Source organism: Aphis gossypii, unplaced genomic scaffold (assembly GCF_020184175.1).
Source record: "Aphis gossypii isolate Hap1 unplaced genomic scaffold, ASM2018417v2 Contig00251, whole genome shotgun sequence".
Classification (NCBI taxonomy): Eukaryota; Metazoa; Arthropoda; class Insecta; order Hemiptera; family Aphididae; genus Aphis; species Aphis gossypii.
This window is the reverse complement of record NW_026083040.1, coordinates 155,534-173,717: the sequence shown is the minus strand read 5'-3', so window position 1 is coordinate 173,717 and position 18,184 is coordinate 155,534. Positions and strand designations below refer to the sequence as shown.

Here is an 18,184-nt window from a genome sequence, read left to right as displayed (position 1 = left end):
TGCCTGCTGCAACCAGCAACTCATTCACAACCAACTAGTCAACGTATAATAAGAACAGGTAGGTACTATAACATTGGATGCATATAATGTTCCAGAAAAAAAACCGCCAGAATATAAATTGACAGAGTGTTTAATTACAGAAAATAAAAATGCAGAATTTAAAATTACCAGAATGTAAAAGTCCCAGAAAATATTATAACAGAAAATAAAATTATCAAAAATAAATGTTATAGAATGTAAAATGATAAGAATGTATATCAGTAGAACGAAAAAATCCAGCAAATAATATTGCAGAAATTCCGCTGGGTGTATAATTCCAGAATGGAATATAATAGAACACAATTTTAAAGAACGGTATGATCCATAAAAATGTTTGTATAAAATATTTTACCTGAAAATTATGAATGGCGGACAATTTCCCCCCGACTGTTTTTGGCGTAGTAGAACATTTTCCCCCCAACATATTTTCGATGCGGACATTTTCCCCCCATTTGTTTTTTAAGTTTATTATTTAGTATTTAATTAGAAATTATTTTTTTCCAGTAAAATATAATTTTTATTTTTATAAATATAATCAATTATACTATAATTACTTATTATAGTAGATGTATATTTTTGATCCAATTCAACTACTTGAAACAATAAAAATAATAGTAGTACCTATTATATTTAAAAGATTGTCTAAATAAAAAAGTAATAGTACTAGCATATTGCATTATTCGCTAGTATCTAAAATTAATAAACTATTAAAAACTAAAACTGGTACGGGTTTTTTAACAAAAAAATAAATAAATAAATATGAAAGACGATTACAAAATATGTGCTTAGATATAAAAAAAGTATCAGAAATTAAATGTTTTTTACAAAATATATCATTTTTGTAGAAATTTTTAGACTATATTTCATAGATATTTTTAACCTTTTATACTTATATAATTTTTTTAACGTTTTATTATATTTATGAAAAAAAAAAAATGTAATTTATAGTATAAATATATAAAGTTAATTGTAGTATAATAAATTGATTATATTTATGAAAAAAATCAATTTCTTACTAAATAATAAACTAAAAAAAAATGGGGGGGAAATGTCTGCATCGGAACATTTTTCGGGGGGAAAATGTCCGGTTACCGAAAATTATATACAATTATAAAATAGAAAGAAAGTAGAACATAAAACACCAGAAAGATAGGGGTAGATTAGTGATTACGGTTGTACCACAGATTGTATTGTGGTTGCAAGGTTATTAGATTATACGGGTTGCGCGGTATCTACTTGCGTTAATTATTCTGCAAAATCGAAACATGAAGGGAGAACTGATATTTCATTCCACAGGTAAATATATTTTATTTTTATGTTTTTACAGTTAATTTCAAATAACTAAGCAAATACAATAAATTATTAAATTTGTTAAGTGTATTATTATGAAATCAATATTTATCAATTTGTATAAATTTAAAGTAATATCATAGTTATCTATACAATATTAATATTATAAAATGTTTGTTCACTTTTAAGCTCACAATAAATTTGTTTTGAAGAAAATTTTTAGTGGCTGTTTAATGTTTATTTTTATACAGTTTTAGTAGAAACTTCCATTACCTAAAGATATAAAAATTAAACTTTTTTGGTGTACACAGTTTATCATTTGTTTTCTAAATTATATAGGTATTTTAATTAATTTCAATTTATACCTTGAATAAATTAATGTGTAGACCTAGCAAATCTTGAGCAAAATACTTCAAAAGTAATAAAATTACAATTACTTATTAGGTACTTTTCTGAAATGTAAACTTAAACTTAAATGTAGGTAGTTAAGTTACTTTATAACTAAAATAAGAAATTAATAAATTACTTTTAAAGTTGCCCTATACCATCTATAATACCTACCTAGTTTATCTAATTGTGTTAAAAATTTTTTGAAATGTACCATACATTGATTGATTTTTTTCATTTTAGTTTATATAAATATGATTCATTATTCTAAAAATAATGTTTTTATTACTATTTACATCATATATTATACATGAAATGTGTAACCACAACTTGTAAGTGATTATTTTCTATATTACTGTTAAAAACATTTAAAGATTTTTCTATAATTTCTAACTCAAAATAATTTGCAAATTTTCGTCATTTTTAGTAAAAATATTCTGACTACAGTTTTAATATTTTTCATCTACCGTTAAAACAGTATATAAGGAGACTTTTATTTAATTTTAAGATTTTTTACCCAACATTTTATCTCTTGTTTTATTTACCTGTATCTAATCTATCAAATATTCAAACATTGGTAATAATAATTTTATTTGTTTTATTATATTTTTTTTTTATACAGTAAAAATAATTATGCTCAAAAAATATCGTTTTATCTTTAATTCTTTTAACTATCTAGTTATTGTATTATAACATGAAAACAACCAGTGATTGAGTGTTAACTTATAATTTATTATAAATAATCATTACAATCTTAGTAAATAAAATGAACAATTTTTTTGACCTGGTGGGCACTCTTGGGTACTGATTGACTATTATTCTTGAGATAAACTATTTAAAAAAAAAACACAATATATTAAAAATAGTTATGATAAAAATTAAACAAATTAAATAATTACTATTGTAGCATAATGATGTCAGTTCTACATAGCGGACAACATCTTCTACCTTCTCGCATCCACCTTTCAATGCATACCCTACAGAAATGGTGTTGGCAGGGCACTATTGTAGTAGTGGAAATGCCATTATAGCAAATTATGCATATTTCAAGAACTGAAAAAGAATGTTTTAAGTTAACAAATATTTATAAAAATGCCATACGTAATAAAAATTAATTTAATTTATCATACTTTCATTTTCTTGTTGTAGCTCTACATCATTTTCGAGTTCTGCATAAAAAGCTTGGATTATATCATTTTGTCTTCTACCACGTCTTTCTACTCTTGGACTCCGGTGTCTATGCCTCCCATTCTCTACACATAAATTATTTATTATTATTATTTATTGATTATTTATTTATTGTTATATAATTTTTAAATAAAATTTTAATGTTAAACATCACTATAATAAAATATCAAGCATTCAGTTGATATGTACTATAAAAAATGTATGGTGCTTTTTGCGGGTGCTAAATACCATATAGCTTCCTTTATTGCTCCTATACATACACTATACAGTATACAGACATAATTCAATATATTTATAAATAATAAGTCTTTTAATGAAAGTACTATTTTAATTTTTAAATTGTATTAATTATGATTTTTTTTAGTTATATTGCTACCTTGTAGGTGGTAAGGATGACCACGAACGATTTGCCTTTCATTGTCAGGCAGTTCAACATGAAGCCTCTGATGTAATAGTGGTGCTAACACAATTGCTTCTGCTGGGGCAACTGGTACTAGATTGGCGGCTACTGGTACTAGATCAGCGGCTACTGGTACTAGATCAGCAGGTACTGGTACTAGATTGGCGGCTACTGGTACTAGATCAGCGGCTACTGGTACTAGATCAGCAGGTATTGGTACTAGATCAGCGGCCACTGGTGCTAAATCAGCAGCTACTGGTACTAGATCAGCGGCTACTGGTGCTAAATCAACAGCTACTGGTACTAGATCAGCGACTACTGGTGCTGCTGGTTGAACTATTGGCAGTAATGGCAGTTCATTATCAACATGTAGCGCCCAATTTCGTTGCTGCTGTTCATATGCTGTTGTAGCATGTGACATTCTTTCAAGAAACTGCCATAAAGATATCAGCCCAAGAGCATATTGTTGGCAAGCATGTTGAATAGAATTTAAATTTCTATAATTAATTCTATGGTTTCTTGTTGGCCGTAAATTATTATTAAGTTGATTCATAATTGTGTGGAAGCTCATACTTAGGTGAGAGAGGTGATCTGTAATATAACCATTAATCCAATATTATCAGTAAAAATATATATATGCTTACCTAAAAATATCCATAAATTAGGGTGTGCTACAGCGAATTTGTTCCGCAGAGTATTGTGAAAACTTTCAAGGTGATTGTTTGTTCGTCTAGGTAATCCATTGACTGAAACAACGTTCGATCCCACTTGTCTGAGCCAATAGCTAAAAATAAGTATTTAATTGATTAGTAGGTATCAATAATAATAAAATAGTAGTAATTTACTATTTTTTTAGTTTACTATAACAATAGAAACTTCAAAATAAAATATTTTCAAATGAAGAATCTAGTTTAAGATTTTTACAAATTTCAACATATTATAAATATACTTATTCTTACTTTTCATAGTAATCAAATAAGCTTGCCATCGGTATTTCATGATTCTCAGCAAACATTCTTACTGTGTCAAATGCTCGTTGAATATCACCAGGCGGTAGCAATGGTAATGCAAATAACATCCGTAGGGCTTTTGAAGCAAATTCATTTGTATTAACCAATCTTAAAAACCCTCTTTTTTTCATATTTCGCCAAACTGCCTTTAAATGGTTTTTTTTTTTTAAATTAGTAAACTAAGTTAAGTTTTTTTTTGTCTTTACAAAATATTATTTTACTTCATTATAACATTATTAATGAACTTACTTGGTTGTGGTGAAACCAACAACCTGTGATTCGTGCAGTTGGAAATATAAATGAGAGGGTATCTCTTAGAGCTGTTTCATAATCCGTTATTATGACAGATGGATTAAGGTTGACCAACAGATTAGTCTTTAAAAAGTTGAAAAGGCAGTTGTAGCTGTTTCTTGTTTTACATTCCATAAGGCAGTATACTATAGGTATAGACTAAACACAAAATGTATCAAGTTTTACTGTCTTGGTGCCTATATAAAGGATAATGTAATATTTTATGGTTATTATATGATATATTTTATAATTTTACACAAGGATAACTTAAATGGTAATTTTATTATATTAGCAATAAAAAGATTCAGAATAATTGTAATACATATTTTAAATAGTTTCTTATTTTTGAGTTACCTAGTAATTTTGATTATAAAATACAAAATTTCAATAATATTAAAATTATACATACGTAATTGTCAATCATACAATGAACAGTTAACAACTGACTTCCCATATTAAACGGAACAACCTTAAAAGTGGCATCTACATGGACTTCTTCAATATTATTAGCCAAAACTAATTGCAATAATGACGTGCATGAAAAAACCATGCTTGCTCGGCCATCAACATCATGTAAACAACTTTTAAACATGATCTCGCCACAGCAAGAGTACCGATTTAAACGTCCATCATCAAAAATACTTGCCAAATCAGCCAGAGAATGGGGTAGAGATGGCAGAGAAGATCTTCTGGCTACTCGCATGATACTTTCAGCAGTCGAATAAGGATAAATGTTAGAAGCTTCAGGATTTCTATAAAAATAAAATAGTGTTTATAAAGATTTCTTATAATTTTTAAAATATCAATGTTTGTTTATATTTTAAAATTTATTTACAGTGAAAATGCATTATAACGAAACTCTTTACAACAAAAAATTCTATATAACGTGAACATTACATAATAATGGTTGGTTTGCTTTATTATAATCCATAAGTCAATTAATTTTTTATAACGTATAGTCATTCTCAATAATGAAACAATATTTTATGTTTCATAAAACAATTTACCTTTTATAGTATTTTAAATAGTAATTGGCAAAAATGCTAAAATTTCTAAGAATGATTACATTTTTTCATTATCTACTCTTAATATCCGAATAATACCACTATTATCAATATTGAATAAGTTCATTTTATTATTGACGTAATTTTTATCAAAAATTTTGTTATTTTAAACCCTCTCTACTACGAAAACTTTCTTCAACAAAAGAAAAATATCTTGGTCCTTTCATTCGTTATACAGTTTTCACTGTACTTGTTTTCATAAGTAAAAAGACAAGAGTATTACTAATTTATTTTATACTTGAAAATGTACGAGATGAATAATAATTATTAATGTTTTACATATTAGGTTAAACAATAAGTAAAATTTTGGGTAATGGACATACAAAGAACCAATTTAAAACAAGATAGTTTTGGTCACTGCAGTATATCCACCATTTTTCCTTTTACTATTGATCTAATATAGAGAAGATGCGCCATTTTTAAAAATAAATATATTTAACTATTAAATTAAGAGTCATGTTGTCTATATCATGCTTTATTTTGAAAAAAACTTTTTGCGACTTACAATTTTAATATTTTTATACTTATGATTTTAGTGTTTAGTCCCATAACTCCCACATACTTATTTATAAGTTATTGGTAAGTACCCATAAGTGGACTAAAAAAAATATTTTTAGTTTGTGTACCTATTGTACAGTTACCAAATTATGTACTTACCTTCTAGCTTCTTCATCATAAATATGCCTCAATGTCGCATTTTCAGATGAAGCCCTTCTTTTAAGCACTTCCCTGAATGCTCTGACCAATGTTTCATTAGCATTCCGAGTTTGGTGGCCATTATGTGGTTTAGTATTAATAATTGTGCCATCTGCCAATTTTTTCAATGACCCTGAACAAAAATTTCCACCACGTCTTGCACATCTGTAATATCTTTAATAAAAAAAATGAACAATAAGTAATTATTAGTTATCTATGTAATAATGGGGATTTACCTACACATAAAAAAACTAACTAAAGTATATAATTCTGTACTAGCCACTAGGTAAGTGGTCTGTGGTACTACGCTAGGTACCTACACACAATTTTAGACCCTCAACACAGTATTATGAAATTATGGAACATTACATAACTGCTTTCTATTTTTCAAATACAAGCCCGTTTCGATACTTGAATCGGAAATTAATGTTGAATATTCACAAAAAATTATTCTTAAGACTTAAATACAAATACATAAATATTTAAATAGGTAAGCTTTTAAATATACTCACGTTATTCCTTTTTTGGTACCTAAATTATCATAAATATAACCATCGTGTTCCATACTTTAAAAATCGTCTGTACAAGCATAGAACTTATAAAATCGTATAAACTATAAATGTTAAATGTGCTCACAAGTGTCGTCGAGAGTCGAAGACGTTATGCCCGTTATGGTATTTGTTTGTATCATTGTGACGCGTTTTAAAAATTAATCATTGACCATTTCTAAATTTAGATGTCTGTTATCAATAAACCAGTTTATTTTATTTATAAAATTATAATATTATTATAAGATTTAAAAATAGAATTTGTTAGAATCATATTTATAAATTACAATTAGTTTAATAATCGTTGACATTGACCATGGTCCATGAGTCCAGTACTTCAACTTTATGTCTCGTATCAAAATAAGTTATACGAGATACGTTTTGACAATAATTTGCTGCGGGTAGAAATTATAAAACTAATAATGTCATATCGTTGTTAACTATTTATATTTTATAATATCTACAATAGTATATTAAATATTTATGTAAAATTAGAAATATTATTTTATGTTAATATTTGTATTGTACACGAGTGTCGACTGTCGATTTCCGAATACACGACAAACATTCAGTGAAGTCAGGGGCGCATTAAAGGGGAGGGGGGCAAATAGGGCATTTGCCCCGGGCGCAATATTTTTGGGGATGGTAAATTTTTTTGATTTTTTTTGTATATATATACAATAAGCTTCTTTAGTCTACATTTACAAAACGGAACCATACAAATTTTATTATGTGTATAATGGAAAACACAGCATTGAGAAATAACTAATAATAATATTATTATTAATATTATAACTGCAGTGACACTGTTTAATAAAAAAATACGATTGGATTTTTTGACTAATGTCTAACTTAATTATTCATTACCATCACGAGAGCGACAACGGCGGTCGTCTAGTCGGGATGCCAGATTGCCAGATGCGTACAATACAACTGACAACTAAAATATTAAAACATTTAAAACAGTAAAACACACTACACAGTGACACTGTTACAGTGTTCGTACGCTTGTCGCCGATAAGACCGATCACCGGAAAAACCCTCAATTATAAGTAACCTAATATAATATAAAGTCTTACATAACAATGTACTATACACATTATACATATAGGTATATAAAATTATTTTATACTATATGGACATTTATTTAACAATATATTATACATAAACATGTGAACAGTTTATTATGGCACTATTTTTTATTTATAATTATTTATAATGGTACACGTGTCGTATGCTATCTACGGTCGATTTATTGGTGTCGTATGCTATCTACATTATTAAAGTTATCTACACATTTTCCCATCCTATTTTTAATACGTTACCAACTACGAAACGTTTGTATTCCTTATATATTGTGTCGTCTAGTATGTGTTTGGTGCTTGATAAACGATAAACGTGTTCGTATTTATATTTTTGTATTTATTTGAGTTTTATGAAAATGAGTAATTTAGGTGATTTATACCTACAGAAATATTATTTTTAACGACGAATCTTGTGTCAAATTTTTAAAAGAACGTGGGTTATTACCGAATTCAAATGTATGTACCTACTAAATTAAATGCTACGGGTGAAGTGTGTGGTGGTGACATGAAAGAAACATTAAAAAATAGTCGAAAACGAGATGCAAACGGCCAATTAGTTAAAACCAAATACATGCGATGCCAAACAAGAGGATGTCAAAAATGGCAATCTATACGTTCTCAAAATCCATTTTTTACCTACATGGATAAAAATGGAAAAAATAAAAGTGGTTTGAGTTTGTGTGAAATCATTGAACTTGTTTGGTGCTGGGTAAATAAATTTAAAGTCGCACAAACCGAAAAAATAACTGGCAGAGGTCATCATACAGTCTCGGATTGGTTCAATTTATGTCGAGACGTGGTGGCAGAACAGTTTAATAAACGTGGAAAAATGGGTGGAAAAGGATTAATAGTACAAATAGACGAATCTATTTTTCAAGGGAAACGTAAGTACAACAGAGGAAGACTTCGCCTTGGAGATTGTAAACCTGTTGATAATGAAGATACTGATGGTAATACTACTGATTCTTCCGAGGATAATTCTAACAAAGAAAATCAAAACGATAAAAATAAAAATTATGGTAGCCGAGTTCAAGGACCTTGGGTGTTTGGCATGTGCTGTTTACGTGAAGATGGAATTTTGGAACACCGTTTTTTTATTGTCAATAAGAGGGATCGAGACACATTATTACCAATAATAATTCAAGAAATAGAACCAGGATCAACAGTTCATTCAGATGAGTGGAGAGCCTATAGCACTTTAAAAAATTATGGTTTTCTTCACCAAACTGTTAATCATAGTAAGAACTTTATAAATCCGCATACAGGTGCTCAAACTCAAACAATTGAGTGTTTATGGAGACACCTAAAGGTCAACTACAATATAAGATCACGTGGTGCAACAAAACTACTCGACAGGCAATTACAAGAAGAATGGTGGCGTTCAGTCAATCCAACCAATACTTTCGAAAGTTTTTTGAGAGACATAAAAAATACATTTTTATAAACCTATTATAATTGCATTGACAACTGTAAAACTATACAAGCAAGGTGAGAATACATTTTTTCACGTAGATAGTAATATACTATACGACACTAGTATTATTTTTTTGTAGATAGCATACGACACAAGTGTTAATTTTTTGTAGATAGCATATGCCGGTAGATAGCATACGACACGTGTACCAGATGAAGAAATTGGTAAGACTGAATTATTTAATTTAACTGAAGACATGATCAAAGAACTTTTCCCTAAAATTGGAAAAAGATCAAAATTTTTTACTAAATTGAAGGAGTATAAAAGGACAACTCAAGTGAGTTGATTAATTTTGGTTAAATATCTGTTGTATTATATAGGTATTAATTTGATTGTAATTTCAATAATAACAAGTGCCTAAATTTATTAATGATAAAATTCTTATATTTACAAACTGTATTCTACATGGTACTTACTGTTATATCTACATTAGGGAATTTCCGAAGAGTTAATATACATTCCTACATTACATCAACAGGATGGTGTTTAGTTTTATTAAATCTTCAAATTAGAATTTTATTTTTTAAATTAACTTTGTACAAATGTTTAGTAACTTACAATGAAGACATAAATCAGATGCTAATTGAAATTCAAGAGCCTATTGCAAGTGCCGATTTGTTTTCTGATGAAAATTTGTTTCTTGAAGGAACATCAAACATTCTAGATTCGACAAGAAATTCAATAAATAATATAACAGACATCTCTGGTATATGATACCACTAAATTCTTTCAATTTCTTATATTTTATCAACACATATTTATCACCTAATTTTATAAATTGTTTAATATTTAGAAAGAGACATTTCAACAGAGAAAAATATAAATTATGTACGTACAGTTCAGTCCGAGGTTTAGTCTGAAGAGGTAGAAATTTAATATAGCTTTTGTATGAAAGGGTGCATGACTTGAGAAAAATGATACATAGGGAAATTGAATACTAATTATTTTTTAAATTATTGTAACTTACACTTTATGTGAGCTACCAGTCTTACCAGGTAGCATCTGATGGACAATCATTATTCATTACACTACAATATTCAATGTTATACTTATTATTATTATAGGTGTTCCCTAAAGAAGGGTTACTCCTAGTCTTAAACATAATAATTATAACATTTAACCATTTAACAGATTTTAACACTTCCAATAGTTTGATATAGGTATACAGGTCATAATCAGCTTTATTTTGTATTCAATTATGTCCATCCTGTATTCCTGTTACTTTTTCATGTCATACACTGATTTGGGCTAGTATGTAGTCAATAATATTTTTTCTAATATAATTTGTAAGTAAAATAGTGGCTGGCAATCGTTTTAAAATCACAGATCTATGTTCAATTTTTAAATCATTAAATTTTAAATTAACTTTATATAAAACTGAAATAAACTTGCGAGCCACTGGTTGCTTATCAACGCTGTTGTAGTAATTTTATGTTAATACTTACTTATTTTTATAAATAAAATATTGTAGAATCCACAATCAAAAATTTATATCACTACAATATTAAACAATTACTCTGATGGAAAGTTGGTTCTCAAATATTATGAAGCAGTTGGTACTCTTAATCAATCTATGAGAAATACTCTAAGTTCAGTAGTTATAAAACATGAAATCCAGAAATGCGAGAATAATTTAAAAATTGAAAAAAATAAGTTTTTACTTTTAGCTGAAGGTATACAAAATTGAAAATAGTTTAATAGGAATACCAAAGATTGTAAATCTTTACTTTACTTTAGTATTATAACTATTTTTGGTCAATATTAATATTTCCAATTAATAAGTTAAGGTGTATGTATTCATTTGAATAATCATAATCTTAAGGATTAAAATTAAATTAAATATAAAATTAATTTATGTATTATCATTAATTACACCTACTTATTTAATAATATAGGTATTGAAAAATTGTTTTCAAATGAAATAAAAGAAACTTATTTCACACCATATTATAAGGATGGCAATAATATAATTCCTATGAAAGGAAAATTGTATGATAAATATTGCAATCTTAAAAAAAAATAATATTAACCCAAACAACAATGTAACTACAGATTCTGCTGATGTTGATAATTTAAACTTTATAGATTCAGGTTGATTTAAATACATTTTTGAATTATATAAATTTTGTAATTTTTAATATTAATTTTAATAGATTATGAGGATAAAATTCTATGGCTCAAAAATAATACATAACCAAGCCAAACTCTACAAACATATTGGGTAGAAACAGTTAAATATCGGCATCATAAAAAACAAGATTTAATGACACTATATCCTGCTCTGAGTAGACCTTTAGGGCATATTTTGGTTAGTTTTTCTTAAGTATTAGTATGATTAGTTAAATGCATAATACCTATAATTTTTTTGTATTAAAATTCTAACTATCAACTATACTCTCAACAAATTAAAACAAATATTTACCTTTTTGATTTATTAATGTGTGTGGTATTTTAATGTTAATTATATTCAATTTACTTAAGCCAGTTGCCTATAAACATTAAACATGCTCTGTAAACATGGGCAGTAGTATAAATATGGGGCGTCTGGCTCCATTTTTCAGCGGAGATGAAAAAAGTTTGAGGGGGTATGGTCCCCTTGCAGTGTAAGAAATTCCCGCTGTAAAATGGAGTCAGTCGCCCCACGTTGTTTCAGGGAAACCATGAGGCGTTTGGCTCCATTTTTATAGGGACACAAAAAATGTTTAAAGCGGAATGTCCTTCTTTCAGTATAAAAAATCTCCCTATTACTTTTACTGAAAATAAAACATGATTAGTTATTAGTTAAACGAATCATTTTCGTTTAAATTTCTGAAATAAATAAAATCATTTATTTTATTATCATTTTGTTTATTTATTTTAAATTAATTAATAGTATTTAACATCAAGTATTTTAAATAAATCAGTTTTTTAATATTATTCACACTAGTTTTCTTACTTCTCTAGTAAAAGGTACATATTCAACAATGCGATCATGAATTAATAAACAATAAGCAGTTACACCTGTAAGAGATTCCGATGCTTCAATTTCCAATTGCACATCTACTGATGATGCTGTAGCCGAATCGTTCTGTTTTGAAGTATCGATAACTACAATTGGTGCATTCGATAGAAAAGTAGAGGGACTTAATAAGGGGTTTCGTATATTTTTTTCATAGTACGATTCTTGAAACGATGTATACATATCATATAATAAGGTGAAATTATTTTTCGTAAAATCTAAATTCAAATTATCATATGGATAAGCTATTGAGTTAAGAAATACTTTAACGTTTGTTATATTACAGTGATCAAATATACTACAATCTTTTTCTAACGAATTTTTACGTCCTTTTTGTAATCCAATTATGATAAATCGTGGTTTTTCTAATTTTGATGCTGTCTTCAAGTTCCACACTACTTTTTTTGTGGTTCCGAGTTCAGGATATTCAAAAGTTTCAAAAGATCTGAGCGGGATAAACAAACTTTTTTATTTTTCAATAAGTTTTAATAATTTTAACCTTTCTTCATCATCAACAGTAATATGTGGAACCTTCCAAACTATTTTATTCAAATCAACTTTTCCAGAATTTGTACTTGCACTGGTTATTACCTTTAGAGCGTTTAAATCGTTATGACATCGAGTTAATATTAGTTCTAATCTAGAATTAACTAATATCTTTTTAAAGTCTTCAAATAGACCTAACCAATATTTCAACGGAATGCATGCACTAAATTCTCCATTATTATTTGCTGGGTTTGAACTATTTTTAAAAATCCAACCAGCATTTTCATAACAATTATAATTATCAGGTGTACCTGATAGATAACCTTTTAACGAACTGGTAATACCAAGTACACGTGTTCTATCTACTTCTATTCCATTGATTTCAAGTCGTATTTGATCAAAGAGATAGGAAAAACCGTTATTAGTAAGTTTTACTTTTCCAGCATCTGATACTTGACCTTCTAAATATATAAAGCTTTCATTCAGATATGGATAAACATCTGTTTGTTGAATTGATATACGTATTTCATCGCTATTATTAAATGAAGTTGTATACGGTGTATATGAATGATATTCGATTTTCGTAATTTTAGAATCGGTTTCAAACGGCGAACTTATATCTAAAATATCACTTTCAGGCATTCTGCTTTAATTTATAACCTAAAGCCTTTAAAATTGTTTTATTTTTCATTGTTATTTTTTTTACTTTATTCGATGTTACCGGTACCGCTTTAGTCTTTTGACTAACAAGATTTATTTTATGTAATGGGCTTATATTAAATTTTAATCCCATATTAAGATCCGTAACGTTTAATATGTAGATTGATTATTAATTTCTCACCTAAATTGTTTTTCGGATTATGATCTTGATCAACTAATTGTATAGTTATTGAATCGATATTTGTTTTATTTAATTTGTAATATATTAGGTTATTTGGTGTTTGAATCAGCTTAGACCCTATGATCTCACTAGGGGAAAACTCATAAATTGAATGACTTGACATGTGGTTGTTGAATGAACCTTGAGCTATATTACACATTACTTTTATTGAGTTAACACTGATTAAATTTGTCACTTTCTGTGATCGATGACCCTCAATGTGCATATTGTGTGGTTCATAACTTTTTTTTTCAAACCCCAATAAAGGTCCTATACTGTTCTTTACGTTAAAACGTATTATACCATTACTGAATATGGTTGTTCTAAAATCTATTTGATCTATCCCGATATCAAAAGTCATTTTCTCTGTCGATTTTATTCTAAAGTAATCGTTATCATTATTAAAGTCATCTATCTGGGTCAAAATTTGATTTTTAATATCCTTAATATCGTAACACCCCTTTTTCAGTGTGATAGAACAGATTGGAAATTTATTATTATTTAGTAAACGATCGGGGTTTTCTAAATATATATCGAAGTTGTTATTAGTTTCGTTTATGTTTGCAAATGTATTATATGTTTGTAAATTTAACAAAGCAATTTCCGAGTCATCGTATACATCAATTGGTGGACAATAATGTACAGATAATGTGGTTGTATTACCAGATAAACTTAAAGTAACTGATTCTTGCATTGTAAAAATTTAAGACATAAATGTCCACAATTAAATGAATTAAAATCTTGATAATTTGTGTAGTTATATTTAATTTTGTTTCCTTTAAAATAGTTTTGTAGTTCAATCGGTGGAGGTAAATCACCGAAGCTATCAAAATATTCAACCTTATCTTTAATTTTATAAAATGCTACCCAATGACTTCCATTACCGGAAGATACGTCTAAGTTTAATATACCACATTCGATTGCGAGAGGTTTTTTAGGTAAGTTATCACGTGAAAATACTCCGCGGAAATGACTGATATTAAACTTTGTAACGTATTTTATAATATCTCTAGAAGTTAGTGGTCTGTTAGGTAGCGTATTCATCAGTTTTTTTTCCTTGATCTATTATTATTTAAATATAATCCATTACCTTTCTTTCTTTTTGAATTTTGTATTGCATTATACACACTGGCACTTCCAGACATTAAACTACCAAGTGCTGATAATCCTGCAAAAATAGGTATTAAGGGAATTGCACCACCTGTCTGACCTGGTGTTAAAATCAACCTTTTACCAACATTTTTTTTTTTTAACGTTTTTTTTTCTTCGCTAACATTATACCATTTATTTTTATTTTTGTAGTACGTTTCCGTTTACGTTTACAACCCATTCCTATTTTTCTTTTAGCTTTCATTGCGTTTATTACGGTGTACGCAACGATTTTCTATTTCTAGGTGTATCTTTTGCTTTAAATCTTTCCCAAGCCCGAAGTTCTAACACTTTATGTATATCTTCTAAATGTTTTCTAGTTGCATGCAAAATATCGTGACCGTAACATGCAGTATCCAACGGGTTTATTCCTTTATCAACACAATCTAGTCACTTTTTTTAATTTTGCACCATGTCAACAATACTAATAGTTTGAAATACGAGCTTCAAACGGATGACTATTTATAAGTGAGTTTACAAATCCTTTACCAGTCTTACCTGATTTACACTTATGAGTTGAACGTATCATTTATAACTGATTATAAAGTAAAAATGCATGAGTATTTATACGAAAAAATGAACTTGATTGAGCAGAAAGATAAATTAGATATTACAAATGTTGATGTTCAGATAGAAAAAAAAAATCAAAACATGGATCATTATTACCTGATACCATACGTGCTATATTAGTTGGTCCTAGTGGTTCAGGAAAAACAAATATAATGTATAATTTAATTACCCATGAAAACGGGTTAAGATTTGAAAATATTTATCTATACTCTAAAACCTCAAATCAAGAAAAATATGTTTTGTTAAAAAAAATAATAGATGATATAAAAGGTGCTATTTTTTTCATTTTTACAAGTGCTGATAAAGTTATAAAACCAAACTTAACTAAAAAAAATTCCATTATAATTTTTGATGACGTTATATGTCGTCCGCAGTCAGTAATCAGAGAATATTTCTCAATTTGTAGACATTCAGGTGCTAGTTCAGTATTTTATTTAGCACAAACATATTCTAAAATACCAAAACAGTTAGTAAGAGATAACTCAATTTTTTTAATAATACTAAAACAAGACGATACAAATTTACGACATATATTCAATGATCATTCGTCTACAGATATGGATTTCATTGAATTTCGGAAAATTTCCCATTTATGTTGGAATCATAGTGATTATAGGTTTATGGTTATCGATAAAACTCGGGAAATGAATGAAGGAAGATATAGATGTGGTTTTCATACTTTTATTAAAATAAAATAAATGTAAGTATAAATATAAATATAAAGTATAACTGAAATGATATACATTGTGTTGTCAATAGTCATACGATACAGTTATATTCACATTATTATTTGAAATGATTAAAGAAAAAGTTTTATTGGAAAATTTAATAACCTCAAAAAAAAATATAAAACGAAAAATAATGAAAATGAAACGTGGTATCATAGATTCCGACAACTATTTTCGTGAAGCATTTAAACCAATAATAGAACCATTGAGCAACCCAACAGAAAAGAATACACAACCGGCTGATGAAATAAAACCGGAAACTTCAGACGTTAGTGATGATGATAATGATAACGAATTAAATTCATCATTTTCAAATTTTTTCAATAAACGTCCTACATCAAAACGATATGATAAATCATATGGTATGTATTATGATAAAGCCAGTGATTCATATAAAATAGGAGGCTACTCTGTAACTTTTAGTCATGGTAACTTACAGTTATTTAATAAATACCATCCATGGACTGAAGGACTATGGTCTTTACTATGTGAGAAAGAACCAAAAAATACAACTCTACAAGATATGGAATCTTATTACGACATTTTAAAAACTTCACGAGCTCATTTAAAAGCAGATGGGAAACCTAAAACCTCAAAGTTTCATAAATGGACGAATGTTGTAAAACCTCTATACGATAGAATGAAAAATGAGGAAAAGCAATTAAACGAAGAAATAGATAAAATTAATAACTCAAGAAATCCTCGATTAAGTTTAGCACAAATTACCGATCATTTATCTAGATCTAACACTAAACGTAGTAATATTCATAATAATACAACTATACCAAATGATCCATTTGAATTTCGTCCAACAGCAAACAGTTCTATGACTACAGATCCAAAGAATGAAAAAATGTTTAATTTTACTGCAACCCCAAAGGTTAAGAGAGGTTCTGGTTTATATAAAGATGTAATACCTCAAACACAATAAATCAAACATTCATAATGTAACGAAAATCATTAAAACTTTGTGACTGCATGTCTATGAGATCATCGCACGTGAATTAAATGCTTTATGTAATATAGGTTTGGAAACTAGTCCTCTTTTTGGATTAGACGATTTTTTCTCGCAGTGGATACAAAGTTTCAAATACGTCATAATGGCTTCTTTTGTAATATTACAATATTTTTGTTTAAGTTCATATACCATCCTATCTCGACCACCATGACCAATAGAAGTATGACATGTATTTAGAATATCAAATAAATCCTCGTTAGTTACATAGTTAATTACCTTAGATGCAGTATCTTTTACACTTTTAATAAGATACTCTTTTCCACTTATTGTTATTACATCGTACTTACGAACATTCTTATAATCCTTAGGAATTTTCTTTAAACCTGGTGTATTCAATGAAGTTTTGGAATGTTTTACTTCTTGCTGCCGTTTGTTATATTCCTCGACACTTAAAAATGATTTGTTGTCATGCTTTTTAAGCAATAATAAATCAATTGATTTATTAAATTTTTCACGCATATTGGCTAACTCCATTATCAAATATTATAAGGTCACACACTTCACAACGATACTGTAACACGACTGAAAGTATGTACGATACTATTAAACGACTAAAATTATGTACGATTATTTTGTCAGAGGGAACAGGTAATGCGATAAATCAAGATAACTAATCGATAACCACCTTGGAAAATAACGATAAATGACAATAATATAACATTGACTAAACTTACCAGTCAATTACGGAAATATACACCGATTGCCTACGATGACTGGTATGCACCGGCATTACTGACATTGTCTAGGCATTACCGTTATTGCCGGAATTACCGACAATGACGGTAACATATATATATTATATTCATTAATCTTATTCATCCATCAAGTGATATTATGAAAGGTCGTTCTCAATGTCGTTTAATTTTAGATTTAATGTAAGTCT

General features: G+C 28.1%; 3 protein-coding genes, 1 long non-coding RNA gene and 1 pseudogene across 4 annotated transcripts; 3 read left to right on the top strand and 2 right to left on the bottom strand.

The window, feature by feature from the left end:
• The first annotated feature begins 1,739 nt into the window (after positions 1-1,739).
• On the top strand, positions 1,740-2,977 carry LOC126553470 (uncharacterized). Its single transcript, XR_007606554.1, has 3 exons — positions 1,740-2,048; positions 2,624-2,788; positions 2,866-2,977. It is a non-coding gene; the product is annotated as an uncharacterized LOC126553470 (long non-coding RNA).
• LOC126553469 (uncharacterized) lies at positions 2,417-6,533 on the bottom strand. The gene is made up of 9 exons (XM_050208627.1): positions 6,327-6,533; positions 5,015-5,357; positions 4,564-4,764; positions 4,264-4,460; positions 3,949-4,088; positions 3,281-3,895; positions 2,847-2,969; positions 2,616-2,769; positions 2,417-2,547 (listed from the first exon to the last, which is right to left on the bottom strand). Exons 2-9 carry the CDS (start codon positions 5,306-5,308, stop codon positions 2,532-2,534), a joined length of 1,740 nt encoding a protein of 579 aa, XP_050064584.1. The 5' UTR covers positions 5,309-5,357; positions 6,327-6,533; the 3' UTR covers positions 2,417-2,531.
• A 1,940-nt stretch (positions 6,534-8,473) lies between these two features.
• Positions 8,474-9,620, top strand: LOC126553461 (uncharacterized). Its single transcript, XM_050208621.1, has one exon. It carries the CDS (start codon positions 8,504-8,506, stop codon positions 9,440-9,442), a length of 939 nt encoding a protein of 312 aa, XP_050064578.1. The 5' UTR covers positions 8,474-8,503; the 3' UTR covers positions 9,443-9,620.
• LOC126553483 (uncharacterized) lies at positions 9,618-11,795 on the top strand (annotated as a pseudogene).
• A 5,470-nt stretch (positions 11,796-17,265) lies between these two features.
• On the bottom strand, positions 17,266-17,775 carry LOC126553482 (KRAB-A domain-containing protein 2-like). Its single transcript, XM_050208638.1, has one exon. It carries the CDS (start codon positions 17,773-17,775, stop codon positions 17,266-17,268), a length of 510 nt encoding a protein of 169 aa, XP_050064595.1.
• Between the last annotated feature and the right edge of the window lie 409 nt (positions 17,776-18,184).